At 38.6% G+C, this 16,322-nt stretch overlaps 2 protein-coding genes across 2 annotated transcripts; both read right to left on the bottom strand.

Annotated features, from left to right (window-relative positions):
• Positions 1-22: 22 nt before the first annotated feature.
• LOC116603150 (trichohyalin) lies at positions 23-10,649 on the bottom strand. The gene is made up of 3 exons (XM_032364213.2): positions 9,888-10,649; positions 1,740-9,716; positions 23-1,022 (listed from the first exon to the last, which is right to left on the bottom strand). Exons 2-3 carry the CDS (start codon positions 9,714-9,716, stop codon positions 939-941), a joined length of 8,061 nt encoding a protein of 2,686 aa, XP_032220104.2. The 5' UTR covers positions 9,888-10,649; the 3' UTR covers positions 23-938.
• A 217-nt stretch (positions 10,650-10,866) lies between these two features.
• LOC5519319 (dual specificity protein phosphatase 14) lies at positions 10,867-14,702 on the bottom strand. The gene is made up of 5 exons (XM_001639169.3): positions 14,391-14,702; positions 12,977-13,093; positions 12,682-12,739; positions 12,271-12,455; positions 10,867-12,030 (listed from the first exon to the last, which is right to left on the bottom strand). The coding sequence occupies exons 1-5, from the start codon at positions 14,539-14,541 to the stop codon at positions 11,981-11,983; spliced, it is 561 nt and encodes a 186-aa protein (XP_001639219.1). The 5' UTR covers positions 14,542-14,702; the 3' UTR covers positions 10,867-11,980.
• Positions 14,703-16,322: the final 1,620 nt, after the last annotated feature.

Genomic DNA, 16,322 nt, shown 5'->3' with positions numbered 1-16,322 from the left:
CCCTTCTGACTTGATACTTAGCAACCTTATAGATAAGCTTTATTGCAGTATATCATATCCTACACATTTCCACCATTCATTTTAAAGACCACAATCACGATAGTATAATGCTTCAGTGGTGCGTTTACATAATATCGAGCGGGAAAACTTTGGACCGGTAAAAAGTGGCAAAATGTCTTACTCGACTTTGAACAATGGCTGCTCAAGGGATTGGGGCCCAAAAATTCTGGCAAGCCGCCTAAAGTCCCAGGCGTTCTTACCCAGTTTTCTGATGGCCTGCCTGTGGTTTGTAAAAAAAATACAGGAATCACCCCAGACCCTAACCTGCCTCACGGTGTATCTTCGAGCACAGAAAACCCGATAAGACCGTCTGGGACAAGGCAGGGGTGCAATAATTTGTTTATAGTTATAGCTCAAAAAGGGGTTATCGGGGCATTTTTTCATGGGGTTGAGGGTACACGAACGTAAAAAATGTTTTTTTCACCACCACAACATGACGGAAAAACATGACATGAAGCTTCAAATAAGCCCATATCACATCTAATAAGGCGAAAAATTTAAGAACTTAGTGAGTAATAGCTAACAAAATATCAAATGCGACTTTTTGTAAAGTGTCATTGAAATTTGAGCTTTTCGTCCCTGAGCCCATATATTGCGCAAGGATGAACAAGGAAAAAATATCTAAAAAGCCTAAAACTCGGTAAGTGCATTTCGGTCTCGCGTTATTTGTGTTTTGAAAATCAGTCCCTAATACAAGGAACTGATAGCCATTCTAAGAAATTGTGTCTTCTTTTTCTATCTAGAAATGCGTATTGTCCAGGTTTTTCCGTCATGTCCACTATCACGGATTAATTGAAAGTAAACTTTACCCTGTATTTAGTTATGTTCCTCTTAACTTATAAACTAAGCCGTATTCTTACAAACAAATAACAAACATTTTAAAAATCTATTCTAATACTTGGGGTAGATATGTAGGTATCCGTGGCTTCGTGGTTTGGTCTTTGGGTTCTGCTTTCAGTTACCTGCAAATAGTAGAAATCCATGGATGTGAAAAACTTACAAGTTACAGCAGCAGCAGCAGCAAAAAAAAAATCACATAACAACAACAGCAACAACAAAGACATCAACAGCAGCAACAACAACAGCAACAACAAAGACATCAACAGCAGCAACAACAACAACAACAGCAACAACAACAACAGCAACAACAACAGCAACAACAACAGCAACAACAACAGCAACAACAACTGCAACAACAACAGCAACAGCAACAACAACAACAACAACAGCAACAACAACAGCAACGACATCAACAGCAGCAGCAAAAGTAACATTCTAACATGAACCATATCAATCTACCTTGTTTTAAAAAAAAGTTTTTTCTTGCTCGCTCGGACAATCATTATTCAGGCATTACATGCCTTATTTGGAAGTCAATCATTTTTACACCCTAGAACGTCTAGAACTGTGAATGTCGAGAATTTTCACCTAAACTTGCAGTGATTCGTGTTTATTACAAGTTTTCAGGCTGCCATTTTGAAAACTGGGCCCATGCCCATATCCTAACCTTACAAAGCATCACAGGTTTTCCGGAGGCTTCCTCCAGGCCTTTTTTGACCATTAAAAATCGACACCCATTATTGTTGAGGGGATAATTTAGACTTTTTTTAGCTTTCCGAAAATATCAATAAAATCACTCTTCAACAGTTCTTCACGTGTTAATCCCCATTTTTACTTACCGCCTGCTCGTGGCGTGAGTCTAAATCCTCAAGGTGTTGCCCCATTCTCCTAAGCTCATCCTCAAACTGACAGCCACGCCCCTTATCTGGGGTGTACTCGACGTGTCCCATAACATCAGACGCACTTTGCTCTGTGCGAAGGGTATCTGAGACTGGTTGGCAACGTCGAGCTTGAAAGCCACTCCCAATGTCTTGCGAGTACCCGTGTCTCATCAAATCAGACTTGCTTTGCTCCGAGAGGATTGTGTTTGATACTGATGGGTGTTGCCCCGTAATAAAGCCGTGCTCTATCTCTTGGGTAAACCGGTCGTGTTTCTTCAAATCAGACTCGTAATGCTGTAGGTATTTGACATTCGAAACATTGACCGGTTTTTCAGTGTCTAGATCAAGACTAGACGTGTCGGACATATAAGACACCATTGATGCTTCGCCTTGTCTGTGAATCCTGTAACATGCGCCACCGTGTGGACATTCAGTGTTAGCGGTGTTTTCCATAGGAGCCTGCTCCTTTAAGAGCTGGTCATATTTGTATTGAATATCCTCAAGTTTACCTTCAAGGTCACGTTTAGCACTGCGCAATGAAAACAGCTCGCCTTGCAAGTTGTTTAATTGATTTTCGTATTCTTGTTTTTCTTTCTGGAGCTTTTTAATGACACTCTCATCAAATGACGACATTTTGTTATTTTGCTTTTGTGTTTCCTTTATTTCATGAAAACGCGGCTGGTTCTTGATTCCCAGTGAGCCAAATTTCCGTTGACTCAACTGACAGATACTTGACATTGTGCCCCCTTTAAGCCTAATCAGCTCCTCCTGCAAAGCATCACGGTTGATCTCCACCATCGCCTTTTCGTGCTCCAGCTTACGTCTCAAATCCTCCATGTCCCGGATGCGATTCTCTTGAAGCAGCTTCACTTCGTTCTCAAAGACATCTTTCTGGGTTATCAATTGTCGTTTTAGCTCCCTCAGTTCATTGCTGTGTATCTTGCAACCATCTTTTAGTTCATTCATCTCTCTTTTCATCTGTTCCTCCTTTACTTTAATCTCCTGACGAACTTTCATAGACATTTCAGATTTCAGTTCTCGCTCTAGGGTCAGTTTGAAAGTGTTTATTTGTTTCTCAAATGAAGTCTTTTCACTGGCTTTAATTTTAGCAATATGTAGCTCCTGTTCCCTGGCTAATGTTTGTAGTCTATTCTGGTACTCCTTATGTAGTTTCCCTCTTTCCAATGTAACAGATTCAGCAATACTCCTATCTTGCTCTTCACATCTCACAGCAAGCTTTTTTGCCTCTTCTTCAAGCAAACACTTTTCTTTTTTCAAGTTTTTCAATTCAAGGTGAAGCTTTTCTGAATCGTTTTTTAGGCATTCTCTGTCTTTTTTTATTTTTTCCTCCCACTCACCTGATAACCTGCGAAGGTTTTCGTCGTACTGCCTTTGAAGGTCCCCTTTTTCCTTCAGAAATCTCTCTCGTACTGACTCCACGCCTCTTTTGACCATGTCTTTTTTCGTCATTTCGCACTGATGGCTAATGCGAGCAAGCTCTTCTTTGTGTTTTCTTTCAAATTCAGATACTATCCTCTCATGGTTCGTTTGAAATCCTTCCAGTTCTAATTTTAAGTGGGAATTTTGCTTTTCAAGTCGGCTTTGAACTGTCGATTTCTCATTCTCAAGTTTTTTAACATCTTCCTGAAGTTTCCTCAACTCATTTTTCATGTCTTTGTCTAATATTCTCTCTTCTTCAAGAAGAGATATCTGTGATTGCATTTCTTCTCTATGGCTTTGTAATTCGAAATGTTTCTCTTGTATCTCTTTTTTATATTTCTGATTCAACATTTCCCTTTCATTTTCCCATCTCTCCTTGTTTTTACTTTGTATCTCATGAGCCTCAGAAAGTTGTTGCTGTAACCGATAGATCTGATTTTCAAAATCCCTGATTTTTTTCTCCATACTCTCCTCCAGTTTGGCTTGTCTTTGATCCTTTTGTCGTAGTTCCCTCTCCAAAGTGTCACATTTGTCCTGATACTTGACAGACATCGTTTCGTTCTCCGTTTTCAGCCAACAAATACGTCTTCTAAGTTCTTCACCTTCTTGGACCAAATTCAAGTTTTCCTTTTTAAGATGGTGGCTTTTTTCATTCAGTTTTTCCAATGCCTTTCTGTAGCCCTTTTCCACCTCTTCCCATCTTTCTTTTTCGGAATGGAACAGATCGACTTCTGTCGTCAGTCTAGAATTATTCAACTCTAAATTATTTAGTTTGTCTTTGTACTCATGTGTGGTATTCTGAAGGCTTATTAGTTCATTCTGGTTCTTCCTTTTCAGATCTTCAAGCAACTGTTTCTGTTCTTGGAACTTAGCTGACATAACCTGGGTTTCTTTCCGTATTCTCTCTATCTCATCCTCGAGACCTTTAATAACTTTTGAGGATTCGTGTTTATCGTTCTGTAGCTGTTTAATTGTTCTTCTAAGCTCTTCCACTGTTTGTTCTTGAGCTATAACACTCTCAGTTAGTTTACTTTTATCTTTCCTTGTGCGGCTGTGATTCGCCATTTCCTCCTCCAAACGACCCTTCACTTCGCGAACATCGCTAAGGAATTTATCATTCAATCTCTTCGTTTCTGCATCAAGTTCTTTCCTCACCACAGCTAGAGATTCAATGTGCTGTGATTCTAATTGTTGAACATGTTGCTTTATCTGCACCACCTCGTTTACTAATTCCTTCACATTTTTGCTTAACGTCATCTTCTGTTCCCGTTCGTCATTCAACGTTAGGCGAAGAGTTGCAAGTTCTTCCACCACTTTTTCTTTTTCTCTTATTTCGCTTGACAACATCTGATCGTGATCTAATTCTAAAGCCCTTTTCTCAAGGCTCATAGCTTGAATCTTTGCATTTAGATCCTCGCATTCCTTCTTTAGCTGACTTATTTCGCGCATCTTCCCCTTGATTACTTCTTCGTGTTGTTGCTTTGCTATTTCCAGCTCATTTTTGCAATTGGCAAGTTCTGATTGGCATCTACAAAGAGCATCTTTTTCCAGTTCCAAAGCTTCTTCAAGCTCTACTCCGAGCCTCTCAAGTTTTCTCTGTTTGGCACTGAACTCCATTTGTTTCTCTTCAAGCAAAAAGACTTGTCGTTGAAGCTTATTCTTGAGGTCTTTTATAGTGTCTTCATATCTGGCATCGTCCACTTGGTCAGCTTGATAGAGTTTGTCGTACTTTACTTGAAGGTCATCTCTCTCATTGCAAAGCTGCTCTTTTTCTCGCCGAAACTGCTCCTCTAGCTTTGTAAAATCAACTTTGTTCACTTCTTTAATTGTATTTATTTCTGCTATCAGGTAATTCCTCTCCCTCTCTAGTCCTTCACACCTCCTTGACATTTCTGCCAAAGCCTTCTCGTGAATCGCCTCTGATGTTGCAATTTCTCTTTCAAGATTTTTCAAAGCGTCTTCTTTTATCTTTACTACATTCTCTTTATGATGATTCGACATTAGCGAAAATTCGTCTTTAAGAGTTGAAAGATCTCGTACAAGGCCTTTGATCCTTTCCTCATTCCTCTGCTTCTCGATGGTCAAATCAGACAATCGCCCTTCATAGTCTCGCAAAGTTTCTTTTAGCTTCGTCTCGTAAGCTTGAACATCCTCTCTGTTCTTCATTCTAGCATTTTCTAGATCCTTCTCGTAAGTGCTTTTTAACTCGTTCAATTCCACTTCTCGGTCCCTTTTCATTTTCTCATTTACGACTTTCATCTCGTATCTCAATTTCTCTTCGCCTACGATCTGCTGCTGTTCAAACGAAAGAAGATCATCCGCACTTTTCTTTCTTAGTTGATCCATTTCACGTCTGTGTTTGAGCGAAAGGTTATCCATGTCTTCCTGCATTTGCCTGACTCGTTCCTGGCATTCATCAATGATCACTTTTTGGGTCTTACAGAGTGTTTCGACCCTTTTATCAAAATGGACTTCCATCTCCTCCCTCTCCTTTTCTGCTTGATATTTTATGTCTCCTTTTGTCTTTCTGAGAATATTTTCATATGATTCCTCCAAAGAGACCATCTCGCTACGCAAAGAGCTTATCTTTTTCTGATAGTCGCTTACTAATATGTCCCGCTCACTCTCTACTGCTGCTATTCGATCATTAAAACGCTGGTAGATGGCAACCTTCTCCTTCTCGAATTCTGCAAGACCATTCTTTTTATCTTGAATTGATTTCTCCCTCTCTAACAATAGGGCTTCTTCTGCGTGTTTCATTTTTCTTGTCTCGGCCTCCAACTGATCCTCCAAGCCATCTATTCGTCTCTTGTACTCGTTCTTCCATCTCTCTATTTCCTGTTTATTGGCCTCGCTGCATACCTTTTGTGCTTCGGCTACTATTTCTTCGTAACGAGCAACCAAATTCTCTTTCTGAAAACTCAAGGCATTGATATCATCAGCCAATCGTTGCTTCTCCCTTTCCACCAAGTTCAATTTATCTTTAAGGTTGTTTATTTCATTCAAGCTTTCTTCTTCACTTCGTCGGAAATCATTTTTTTGCTCGGTAGCCTCATTTTTCAACTGGTTAACCATTCTTTTTTCTTTTTCCAGCGTTTCAGAGAGTTTGTTGATATCATCTCTTAATCTTTTTTCCTCTATTCCATTCTTCCGTTTCAAATTCTCTACCTCTTCCTTCAACTCCTGTAATCTCTTGTTCTGCTTCTCAATAGTCTCTTCATAAATGGCGTCTTCTTCTTCGTCCTCTTCAGTGAGTTCTTCGTATTTTTGCTTAAGTTTATTTCTCTCTTTCTTTACTCTCGCCAGTTGCGCTTCGTATTGTTCTTTCACATCAAGTATGTTTTTTTCAAACTCTTCTGACGCCAATTGTTCTCTTCTTGTCATTGCTTCAAGCTTTGCCTCGATGTTGTCCCTATCGATGGTCAGTTGGAGAATCTGTGCTTCGTAATTCTGGGTCAGGATCGAGATCCTCTCATCGCACTCCTTTACGATTCTCTGTAACTTCGCTCTGGTCTCTTCTAGATCGGACAACATTTCATTGCGCACTTTTTCGACTTCACATAGCCTTTGTTTTTCCATTTCAGTCCTCACATTTTCTACATCCAATCTACTTCGCTGATTGCTTTCTTCAAGTTCAGATTGCAGCCTGGCTATTTTCGAGACATATTCGGCTTTTATTGAGTTCTTTTCGCTCGTTAGTTTTTTCAGCTTTGTATCCATCTCTTTTGTCAGCTGGTCTTCCCTTGATTCCAACTGCACCATTTCTTTATCGTGGGAATTCTTCATTTTGGTCCTTTCTTGTCTAAAGGATTTTTCAAGCTCAGTTCTCTCATTTTCGCTCCGTTCCCTGAAATCAGACTTGAGTTGTCGTATTTCTACTTCATGTTCATCTTCTACTCTTAGTATCTCATTTTTGAGAGCCTTGAGTTGTTTCTTGTAATCCGTTTCCACGTTCTCGTGGTCATTTATAAGTTTCAGGATTCTTGTTTTGGAATCTTCGACAACAGTTTTAATCTGAGATTCGTACTTTCTTACAAGTTCTCTCTGCTCCTCTATCAACGTTTGTATTTCGTCATTATACTTAGCCTTTATTTTGGTTCTTTCATTAGCTTCATCCATAAGTTTCTTTTCAAGTCCTTCGTTACGCTTTTCATAGCTATTCTGTTGCTTTTCGTGTACCTTTCGTTGCCCGTCTGCCTCTTTTTCTAACACTCGTACACGATCTTGCCATTTATTTTGTTGGCTTGCCAACTCATCTGCCCATTTTTTCTTGATAGAAGCTTGTTCAGCGTCATGCTGTTTCTGCAATTCTTTCATTCTTTCTTCCATTTCGCCTAACTCTTGCTGATGCTTTTCTCTCAACTCTGTTATTTCACTTTCCATTAAATCCTCCATCTTGTCTTCTCTTTTATCGTAAGATTCTCTTAATTTCGCGCGAGTGTTTTCTAGCTGTTGTTCATACTGTTCTCTAAGTGTTTTTACTTTATTCCTCTGCATTTCAACATCTGATGCCAATCCTGACACTGTGGATTTCATTTGACCATTCTCTTCTTTCAATTTTTCAATTTGAGATTCTAGTCGCTGTCGTTGTTCCGTCATAGCTTGTTCGTGGTTCTCTGTAGCCTCTTTTTGGTCTTGAAGAAGTCTAGATCGATCTCCAGCATAGGTTTCACTAAGTTTTTCTAATTCCCTTGCGTGAAGCACCTTTATACTTTCCATGTCCTGTGCTAGCATCTCTGACTTCTCCTTAACGTCCCCGAACTGTTCCATCAAAATTTCATAGTTATTTTGCAACTGGCTATAGCGCTCTTTAAAATTGGTAAGCTCTTTCTCGTGATTGTTTGCAATCTCGGCCTTCTCTTTTTCGTAGAGTGCTTCACTTGTTTTTAACTTTGCTGATAACGCACTGATCTCTTCTTTGAGTTCGTCAATCTTCATGTCGCCTGTTCTTTTTAACGCAGAGTACTTTTTTGTACAATCTGTCTCTAATTGATTGTATCTATCCTTTTCTTGCAAAACGCTTTCTTTAAGCTGCGCGATTTGTTCTTCGTACATTTCCTTCAGTCCCTTCATTTCATTTTCCCTTTCTCGTAGTACTGCTCGATGGTTATCCTTTAGTTTACGTTGTTCAAACTCAAAATTATCTTCAATCTTGTCTTCTTCAAGCTCAAAGCGCTTAGACATTTCGATGTTCAATTCCTGAATCTCTAACTCATGCCGCTCCAGAAGGGATGAATGCTTTGTTTTCCAGTGTTCTATTTGCTTTGTAGAGGCTGAAAGATTCTCTTGAAATCTTGCATTCTCCGTGCTAAGCCTGGATACCTTCATTTCCAACTCTGTGATATTTTCCTCGTATTGTTTAACCTTATTCTTGTTCTTATTGAAAAGACTTTTTCTTTCACTGTCCCATTTCTCTTCCATTTCTGACCTTTCTGATTTCCACTTCAATTTCATTTCCTCTCTCAACTGAGCTATCGTTGTCTGGTATTCTTTCTCGATGCTTGAACATTTTTCTCTCCATATTTTAATCTCGCCGTTTGCTTCTTCACTCCTTTTCAGAAGCTTCTCGTTTCTTATTCTCAACTCCCCAATCTGAACTTCATAATCTTGGCTAACTTTCGTGATCATTATTTCATAATCCTTCACTGACGCGGTATAAGTATCCATAAGATGGTCATGCTTGGATTTCCATTCTCGTAATTGGTTCTCGTACCCATCAATCAGAGTTTTGCGCTCTTCAGCATGCATTTTGTGGAGTGCTTGTATGTCCTCATTGTGCTTCTCCTGTATAACACTGATCTGTCCGGTAGCACTCTCGTACGCCCTCTGGATTGAAACATGCTCGCTTTTCTCGGTCTCAAGTTCATCATAAAGCCGATGATATTTGGTCTCCCAAGATTCACATTTAGATCTCAGCTCTGCTAGTTTAACTTCGTAATCCTGTTGCATTTTAGTGCTGGATATTTCGTATTCCGTAACAGTGTTCTTGTACATTTCTGTGATACTTGTCTTTTCCTTCTCCAGAATTGTTATTCTTCTCTCATACTTACTGCCCACTGCATCTTCCTCCAGCTTGCACTGTATACTAACATCTGAAGATTGAACCAAATCCGTAACCTCTTCCGAAATTATCATGGTTTCTTCAGAAATGATTGTAGTTTCATCTGAAATGGTCCCAATCTCTTCGACAAACCACGAATCTTGCTGTTCAGCGACAGTCCCCACTTCTGTCATGCTCCATGATCCCCCGTCAGCAAATTCTACATTTTGACCAGCGGATACCTCCATGGTCGACATGCTTATGGATGATGCCTGGTCTAGGGGAAGCTCAGTGGTCTCCATGCTCCATGATACCTGGTCAGCGGGAATCTCAGTAGTTGTCATGCTCCAACTCCTCTCTTGCACATGGTTATCTTCAACAATTCCACTTAGGTTGTGCTGTGTCGGGTCAGTAATCTTCCCATCGATACCTTGGTGTTTCTCTGAATCTGACATCTTCAGGGAGAATATAATTTTTTTATTTATGTAATGACAATAAATGCGTCACATCAATCACAGCTTTTATCATAAATATTTGTATCCGTATCTTAAACTGACATTTAAAAATAATTTGAAAATAACCAAAATATAATTATGTCTGAGAAAAATATTTTGTGATTCACCTACCTTTAATTACTTTTCAATCAGCGGTAGAATTCATCCCCGTTCTTAGGGTATAGTCAAAGCAGAAACATGTTACATGTTAGACCAAGAAGGTGGTACAATATACGGTTAACAGCCAAACTAAACCGGGCACGCTTATAAGAGATACTCGAATGGGGTCTGATTTCCAAGTCTCTCCTTATAATTCATTAGTAAGTCGTGTATAATGGATTCTGTACGTCAAGGGACAAAGGTCCCAGCTAGTCCCGTTCCGTTGTTGCTGAAGTTTATACTGTCCAAAAATAAACCTTGGAATTGGCAAAGGTAACTGTTAACCAATCAGAGCTCTTTATTATAAATTTTAAGGATATTTGCGTGACCAGAGAGTGGATTATAACCAGAAAATATTTCAAAACAAGTGGTTAGGGGTAAGCCAAAAGACCTTATAATCTTACCCTGCTCTGGCTTACATGTTATTTATCGCTGCAGCCAAGAGTCGGGACTAAAAAGTTAATATTTCTATTCCGCTCAATTGAGTGAGATATGTGTCAATTATTTAATCCGTTAGTATTCACAGGTAATTTTTAAAAGCCTTTTTTAACAATAACACAAGATTTAAACAAAATTACCGGAAAACGGGCACCTGTAGCTCTAAACCAAACACATACAAGGTTATTAAATTAATCAATTATTTACTTAATTGAATCCGCAATTAATGATCCAAATATGCCATGCTATTCTTATCCGAATTAAACAGAGCTTCTATAAAATAAGTGAAAAAAACAAGTAGCCTTTGAGAGTGCGAAAATAAACCAGTGTTCTTGTGCAGCTAGGCTTAGTTGCAGTCTAAATAGACAGTTAGATTGATTGCTAAGGGAACTATAATAATTAATAGACTGTGTTGTACTACTATTTTTCGTTTTTTTTATTTCTGCATCTTCGGACACAACAATAAGGCATGTTTATTGGTTTGGCAACTATTTCATTTATTTTTATTTTTTAATTTAATTCACGTCATTTTTTTTAATTTGCACAATTTGATATCATAGGGGAATAAAACAACACAAGATTGAAATGGTAGTTTCGAGCCTTGGTAAAAACATAGTAGTTTCACTGAAGTTTCAAGCCTTTCGAAGCCTACTCCGATGTCTATAGTATCTGTGGTATTTATAGTGAAGTACGCAAACAATAGTTGTAGTAGTCGGTAGACGCTGCGAGCCGACAGAGTCGAAAAGGGACTATGGACAATAGGCGGCGCGCTAAGGTAATCGTATATAATATTCTATGCAAAGGGCAGTTTTTCCTTTATAGCAGCAACCGGGCATTTGAGCCGTTCTTTAAAGAAACACCGTAAATAGATAAGCGGTCTAGTTCAGAGGGAACAATAAAAGAACCTGAAACTCGGTCTAGTTCATATTTCTAGAGACCTGCTTTCAAATGATATGGTTGATTTACGAAAACGACTACCGATCATGCAACGTAACACACACCCTTCGTTAAATATACCAATTCAACCTTGTGTTGATTTTCCCTGATTCTACTTCGCTTACACAGCCCAATTAGTTATCCTACAGCTTGCTGTTGTTTTTCTAGTCATACCTCCTAGTTATTCTACAAGTTGTCTGTAGTTTATCTAGTCATATTCTTAATATCAATAAGTTCTTGACCCTCCCTACTTCCAGCATCTTCTAGTTATTCTACAAGTTGTCTGTAGTTTCTCTAGTCATATCATTAATATCAATAAGTTCTTGACCCTCCCTACTTCCAGCAACCATATTACTCTAAACCATAACTGCAAAAATACTCTGGTCTTAGATTTGTAACGCCCTTAAAAGTTCGAAATTATTTGGTTAGTCTAGTTTCCGTTTGTTTTCCTTGCATGTGTTTGCTTGTGTTTTTGTTTGTTTGTTTGTTATCGGCACAGCTTAGACTTAAAACTAGAGAATGGAGATCAAATATTCATTAAACTTACTGTAGAGTCAATTTTTTTCTGCTAGGAATAACTATTCTCCTATGTAACTTTCACATCAATTTGGTAAACAAGCTATAAAAAATATCATATATTACTCTATAAATATAAATTCAGTTCACATTGCTTTCTTTCTTTTTTTTTTTTTTTACCAAACTAGGTCTTTAACATGTTCATAATACACATCTGGCACAGGTCCTGAAAATCAAAATTAAGATCATAAGACTTGAATAAGGATACTTTCACACTGATGTTTATTTTCCTCCAAAGTCTTGACCTTTCTTAACTATTTCAGTCAGGTTAAAAGGTTCTTTAGCACTTTCACAAATTCACAGCCCAAAAATAGCTCTTGATGATTAAAGGTCATCTCTAGCTGTCACTTTTTAATTATCTATTGTAATTAATATAATATTGTAATTATCTATTGTAATTACTCACCCAATTTCGTGTCTACCATTTGTACTGAGTTCTTGCCAAAGAGCTTCTTTTCATAATCAATTAGCTCTTTCCAGAAGCCAGTGTTGGGACGAATAAGGGGCCTCTTGTCTTGAACAAGTTTATGTGCATCTCTGAGGTTTAGTCTTTGATATTTCATGAGGTATGCAATTACAAGGGAGGCAGACCTGTGGAAGGAAATTAAGGGATTATTACCATTAATTATCATTTAATGAACAGGTAAAATTTCCCAATAGGATGCCATGTCTTTAGCTTTTTTAGACATAGTAAAATTTCTCTCGGTGGACAATCTTTTTAAGATTGATGACTGACTTGTCTATCTTAATTGGCATCATTCTTTGAAGGGGAAGCAATGAACTTAATTTTTAAAACCCTTTACTAGAGGTAACCGACCTGCTAACTCCAGCAATACAGTGTACAAGGACTTTACCACCAACACGCCTTACACTTTCTGTTGACAAGGCAAAAAAAAAAAACAAGAATAAAAAAAGGAATCAAGAAAATGCAGTCACCAGGGGCGCATGAAACCTTGTTTCGCACCCCCCCCCCCCTCTTTTTTTCTCAACTCCTGGATCTGCCCCTGGTCACCAACCAATAAAAATAATGTTTTGCCCCTTTGCAAAACTCTGCTGACTTATTTTTGTGACTGAAAACATTGAATTATAGTTTTAGGTTGTAGGAAACTCACCTATTTTATCGGATACCATATCAAAGAAGATACCAATCTTGTTTCCAGGGTTATCATTGACTTTTATTCTAATATGTTTGACTTTCTTGTAATCCTGCTCTGGTGCCTCAATGGTGGCTAGAATATAAAATTTATCATAGAAAAATATTAATATTAAAAATCAAAGGAATAAATAGGTGTAAACATATATTATATAATGTATAAATACTAATACAATTCAGGAATAATAGCTATGGCAGAAAAAGTGTTTTATCAGAGAAAATCACATTTTGCACAATGTGGAAATCCTCAGACATTTCAAACTAAAAATTATCAAACATCAATATGTCCTATATGTCCTTCAAACAATTTGTAAAGAAAATATATTTTTTGTGATATCACATGGTAAAACCATGAACAATAGAACCAGGGCTAGGTGGGAAAAACAATGTCCTGCCATTTATATGGTTGGGAAGAAAATTAAGGGAACTGCGATTTTCCACCCTTATTATTTTGTACAGAGGGTGAAGTGCAATTAGAGGAAATTGTAGCATGGGACCACGACACACTTAGAGCTTTCTATAGAAATATAAGGGGGCTGGCACCAGGCATATCTTGATACTCCTACAAACAATAGTTAGTATGTCTAGACTGTATGTGTATACAAACAGAAGGGAAAGCAGAGACAATAGAGAGCATAAGCAAGTCAACACGAACGGCATCAAAAAAGGCACGCACGCCCACGAATTGATGAAAAACGACGTTGATTTCCGTGACCGCACGTGTAGAACGTAAAAAAAGGAAAAATGCAGTTTTTCAGCAATTCGTGAGCGTGCGCGCCGTTTTTGATGCCGTTCGTGTTGACTTGCTGAAGCTCTCTAATAATCAAAACAATAACAATAATCAAAACGGTGCAGATCTCCAGTAGAGACTCTTACAAGAGACAGGTCACAAAATGGAGGGCAGAGCTTTTTTGATGGATACCAGGACAACACCTATTTCAAACAAGGTCGCACTTGAGAATCCATGTGTCATACTGCGGTGGTTCATGGGTAACATCTAAATGGCCGAATCCTGAAATGGCTGAGCCTTTAAAAGCCATGTGAATGTTAGCAGGCACATAAACAAGAATGCTACAGCTTTTGAAACATGGATTTGTTTTTATCAAGCAATACAGGTTATGGCGCAGTAAATCTACTTTATAATCTTATTTAAAAAAGATGTGTACATATATCATGATATCTTCAGTTTAGGAAGACTTCTAACCCCATTCCCAACACTACACGCTTAATTGAAGATATACAGTACAACAGCAAAGGGTGCCCTCCCCGTTTGAAAGACATATTTGCTGACATTATTCCGCTTAATTTATCTTATTCAAAAGAGAACTTTAAATTCAACAAGAGGCACTAAACAATAAGGGCTGTGGCATTACCATTGATGACTAATGTAATTCCTTTTTCTAGCAACAATTTTTCGTCTCGTGCAACTTGACAACTGCTAAGGAAAAGCCATTCTGTTATTCTTGCCATAGCGGTGAGCGGGCTGTGGTGAACAGCTGCCTTTAGCTCTCTTGATCTGTACATATTTACGCTTCACTGTGAAACCCCACAATAAGTTTTCTCTTTCAGAAGAATCGGATGAAAAACCAGAACAAATCTATATGAAGATGGTGGACATTTTAAAATCCGACAGATGCCAAAAACCTGTTTGGGCTTTCTGTGTTAGTCGAGTTCAAACTAGGACGAGAGACAGGGAACCCAACTCGAAGATACTGGTCGCGAGACGGTACGAGTAACCACAGGTATCCCAAGCACATAGTATGTGAATATAATTTAATGAAATACTGCAGCCCTGTAGCCAGAACCAAAATTTAACCTAAGCAAAGCTGGATGATAAATCCAGCAAAAGGCAGGTGTTTTATTTCGTACTTTTCAATTGTGAAACACTTAACATCAAAATTTTACCGAGGCGAGTGCCTCAATTGCCTCATGCTGGGTTTTGTCCTGTACTGCAGTTTTTTTCAATATTCTGTTAACTCTTCTTTTGACTTCTGTCATTCAAAATCAAAATTCCCAACGTAATCTCATTTTGTGCTCTTTGATTGGTCATCAGTGAGATGGCGTGATTGGAAGCCATTTCAATTTTCTAGTTGGCTGAAACTGGATTTTTCCAGCTGGGGAGAGACTTTTTGTGGCTGCCTATTGAGTGAAAAATAGCAATAAACAAAAACGTTAACTAGATGCTGCACCAGCATTAACTCGGGCTACAAAAGAAATCACCGAAAAATTGCATTTTTTACCTGCTGGTGAGCTGGTGGGCTGTTTTCTCGGGGATGGCCCTGTGTAAACTGCGCCAGCACCAGCCAGCATTGCTGGCGAACTCCGCTTGACTGACTATAGGACAAAGGAAATGTCAAAATGGGAAGTGGGCCTTCTGACATTTCCTTTGTCTTGTTGCTAGTCGAGCAAGAATTTGCCAGCAATGCTAGCACAGTTTGCACGTGGCTTTACCCGGGGCGTTACGCTGGAAAGAACCCCCCCACACACACACACACAACGGGCGAAAGTCCACTTTTGACTCTCAATAGACGTATTATTTGTAGACAAAACTTTAAAGCAAAAACAACCAGATCACTCTGGTTTGTCATGAATCTATAGGTCAGGCCTTTTAAAGACAAATCCAACATTTACAGTCCCGGGGAAATCCAAAGGCATAAAAACCCTTCTTGTTCTTTCGGGGGGTGGTCAGATTTTTATCAGAGAACTCCCTCCCCCCCTCCCCCCACTCAGAAAAATTAGGTCAGCTTTTACGGATTTCGCACCCCACCCCCCAAGAAAAATCCTGGGTACTGGCCTGATTTAAGATTAATCCATTTTGATTAGACCATGTTGTTAGGGTTTTGTGGTGTATTGAAACATTATACTTGAATGGTATGGTTCGTTAATTCTTGAATAGTAATAATCTTGTATTGAGCTAATAGCAAATATGGTCTAGATGCATGGAGCTTTGAATTGGGTGATTCATTGGCAGACTTTAGGCGGGGCACAGGGGCCTAAGGTCCTCCTTTTCATCCGATTCCCCTATACACGTTTACTGAAGCAAAGGTTACAACTTTGGTCTCCATATTTATTTTACTTTGGGTCCCTTCTGTAAAATCTGGATTCTCCCTTGTGGTTGTATGATTTTCTGGATCTATTGAGTAGAAAATACAAATACATTTAATCAAGTATAATATTAAAATATTGAAATGGGGAGAGATAAAAATTGTTTTTGTTATTCAGAATATATAAAAAAACACTAACCTGTAGCAGGCCGTGAAAAGTTATGTCATACAATAAATTATGGACAGTTACATTTCCAACAC

Source organism: Nematostella vectensis, chromosome 8 (assembly GCF_932526225.1).
Source record: "Nematostella vectensis chromosome 8, jaNemVect1.1, whole genome shotgun sequence".
Taxonomy (NCBI): Eukaryota; Metazoa; Cnidaria; class Anthozoa; order Actiniaria; family Edwardsiidae; genus Nematostella; species Nematostella vectensis.
This window is presented reverse-complemented; position numbering and strand designations above follow the sequence as displayed.

Excerpts from the sequence above, each read along its gene's own strand:
- LOC116603150 (XM_032364213.2), bottom strand. The coding sequence starts at position 9,716 with ATGTCAGATTCAGAGAAACACCAAGGTATCGATGGGAAGATTACTGAC. Across the intron at positions 1,023-1,739 it reads ACTCACGCCACGAGCAGGCG|GTAACTGAAAGCAGAACCCA; the intron begins GTAAGTAAAAAT and ends TACTATTTGCAG.
- LOC5519319 (XM_001639169.3), bottom strand. The coding sequence starts at position 14,541 with ATGTACAGATCAAGAGAGCTAAAGGCAGCTGTTCACCACAGCCCGCTC. Across the intron at positions 13,094-14,390 it reads AATTACATTAGTCATCAATG|CCACCATTGAGGCACCAGAG; the intron begins GTAATGCCACAG and ends TTTATATTCTAG. Across the intron at positions 12,740-12,976 it reads TATGGTATCCGATAAAATAG|AAAGTGTAAGGCGTGTTGGT; the intron begins GTGAGTTTCCTA and ends CCTTGTCAACAG.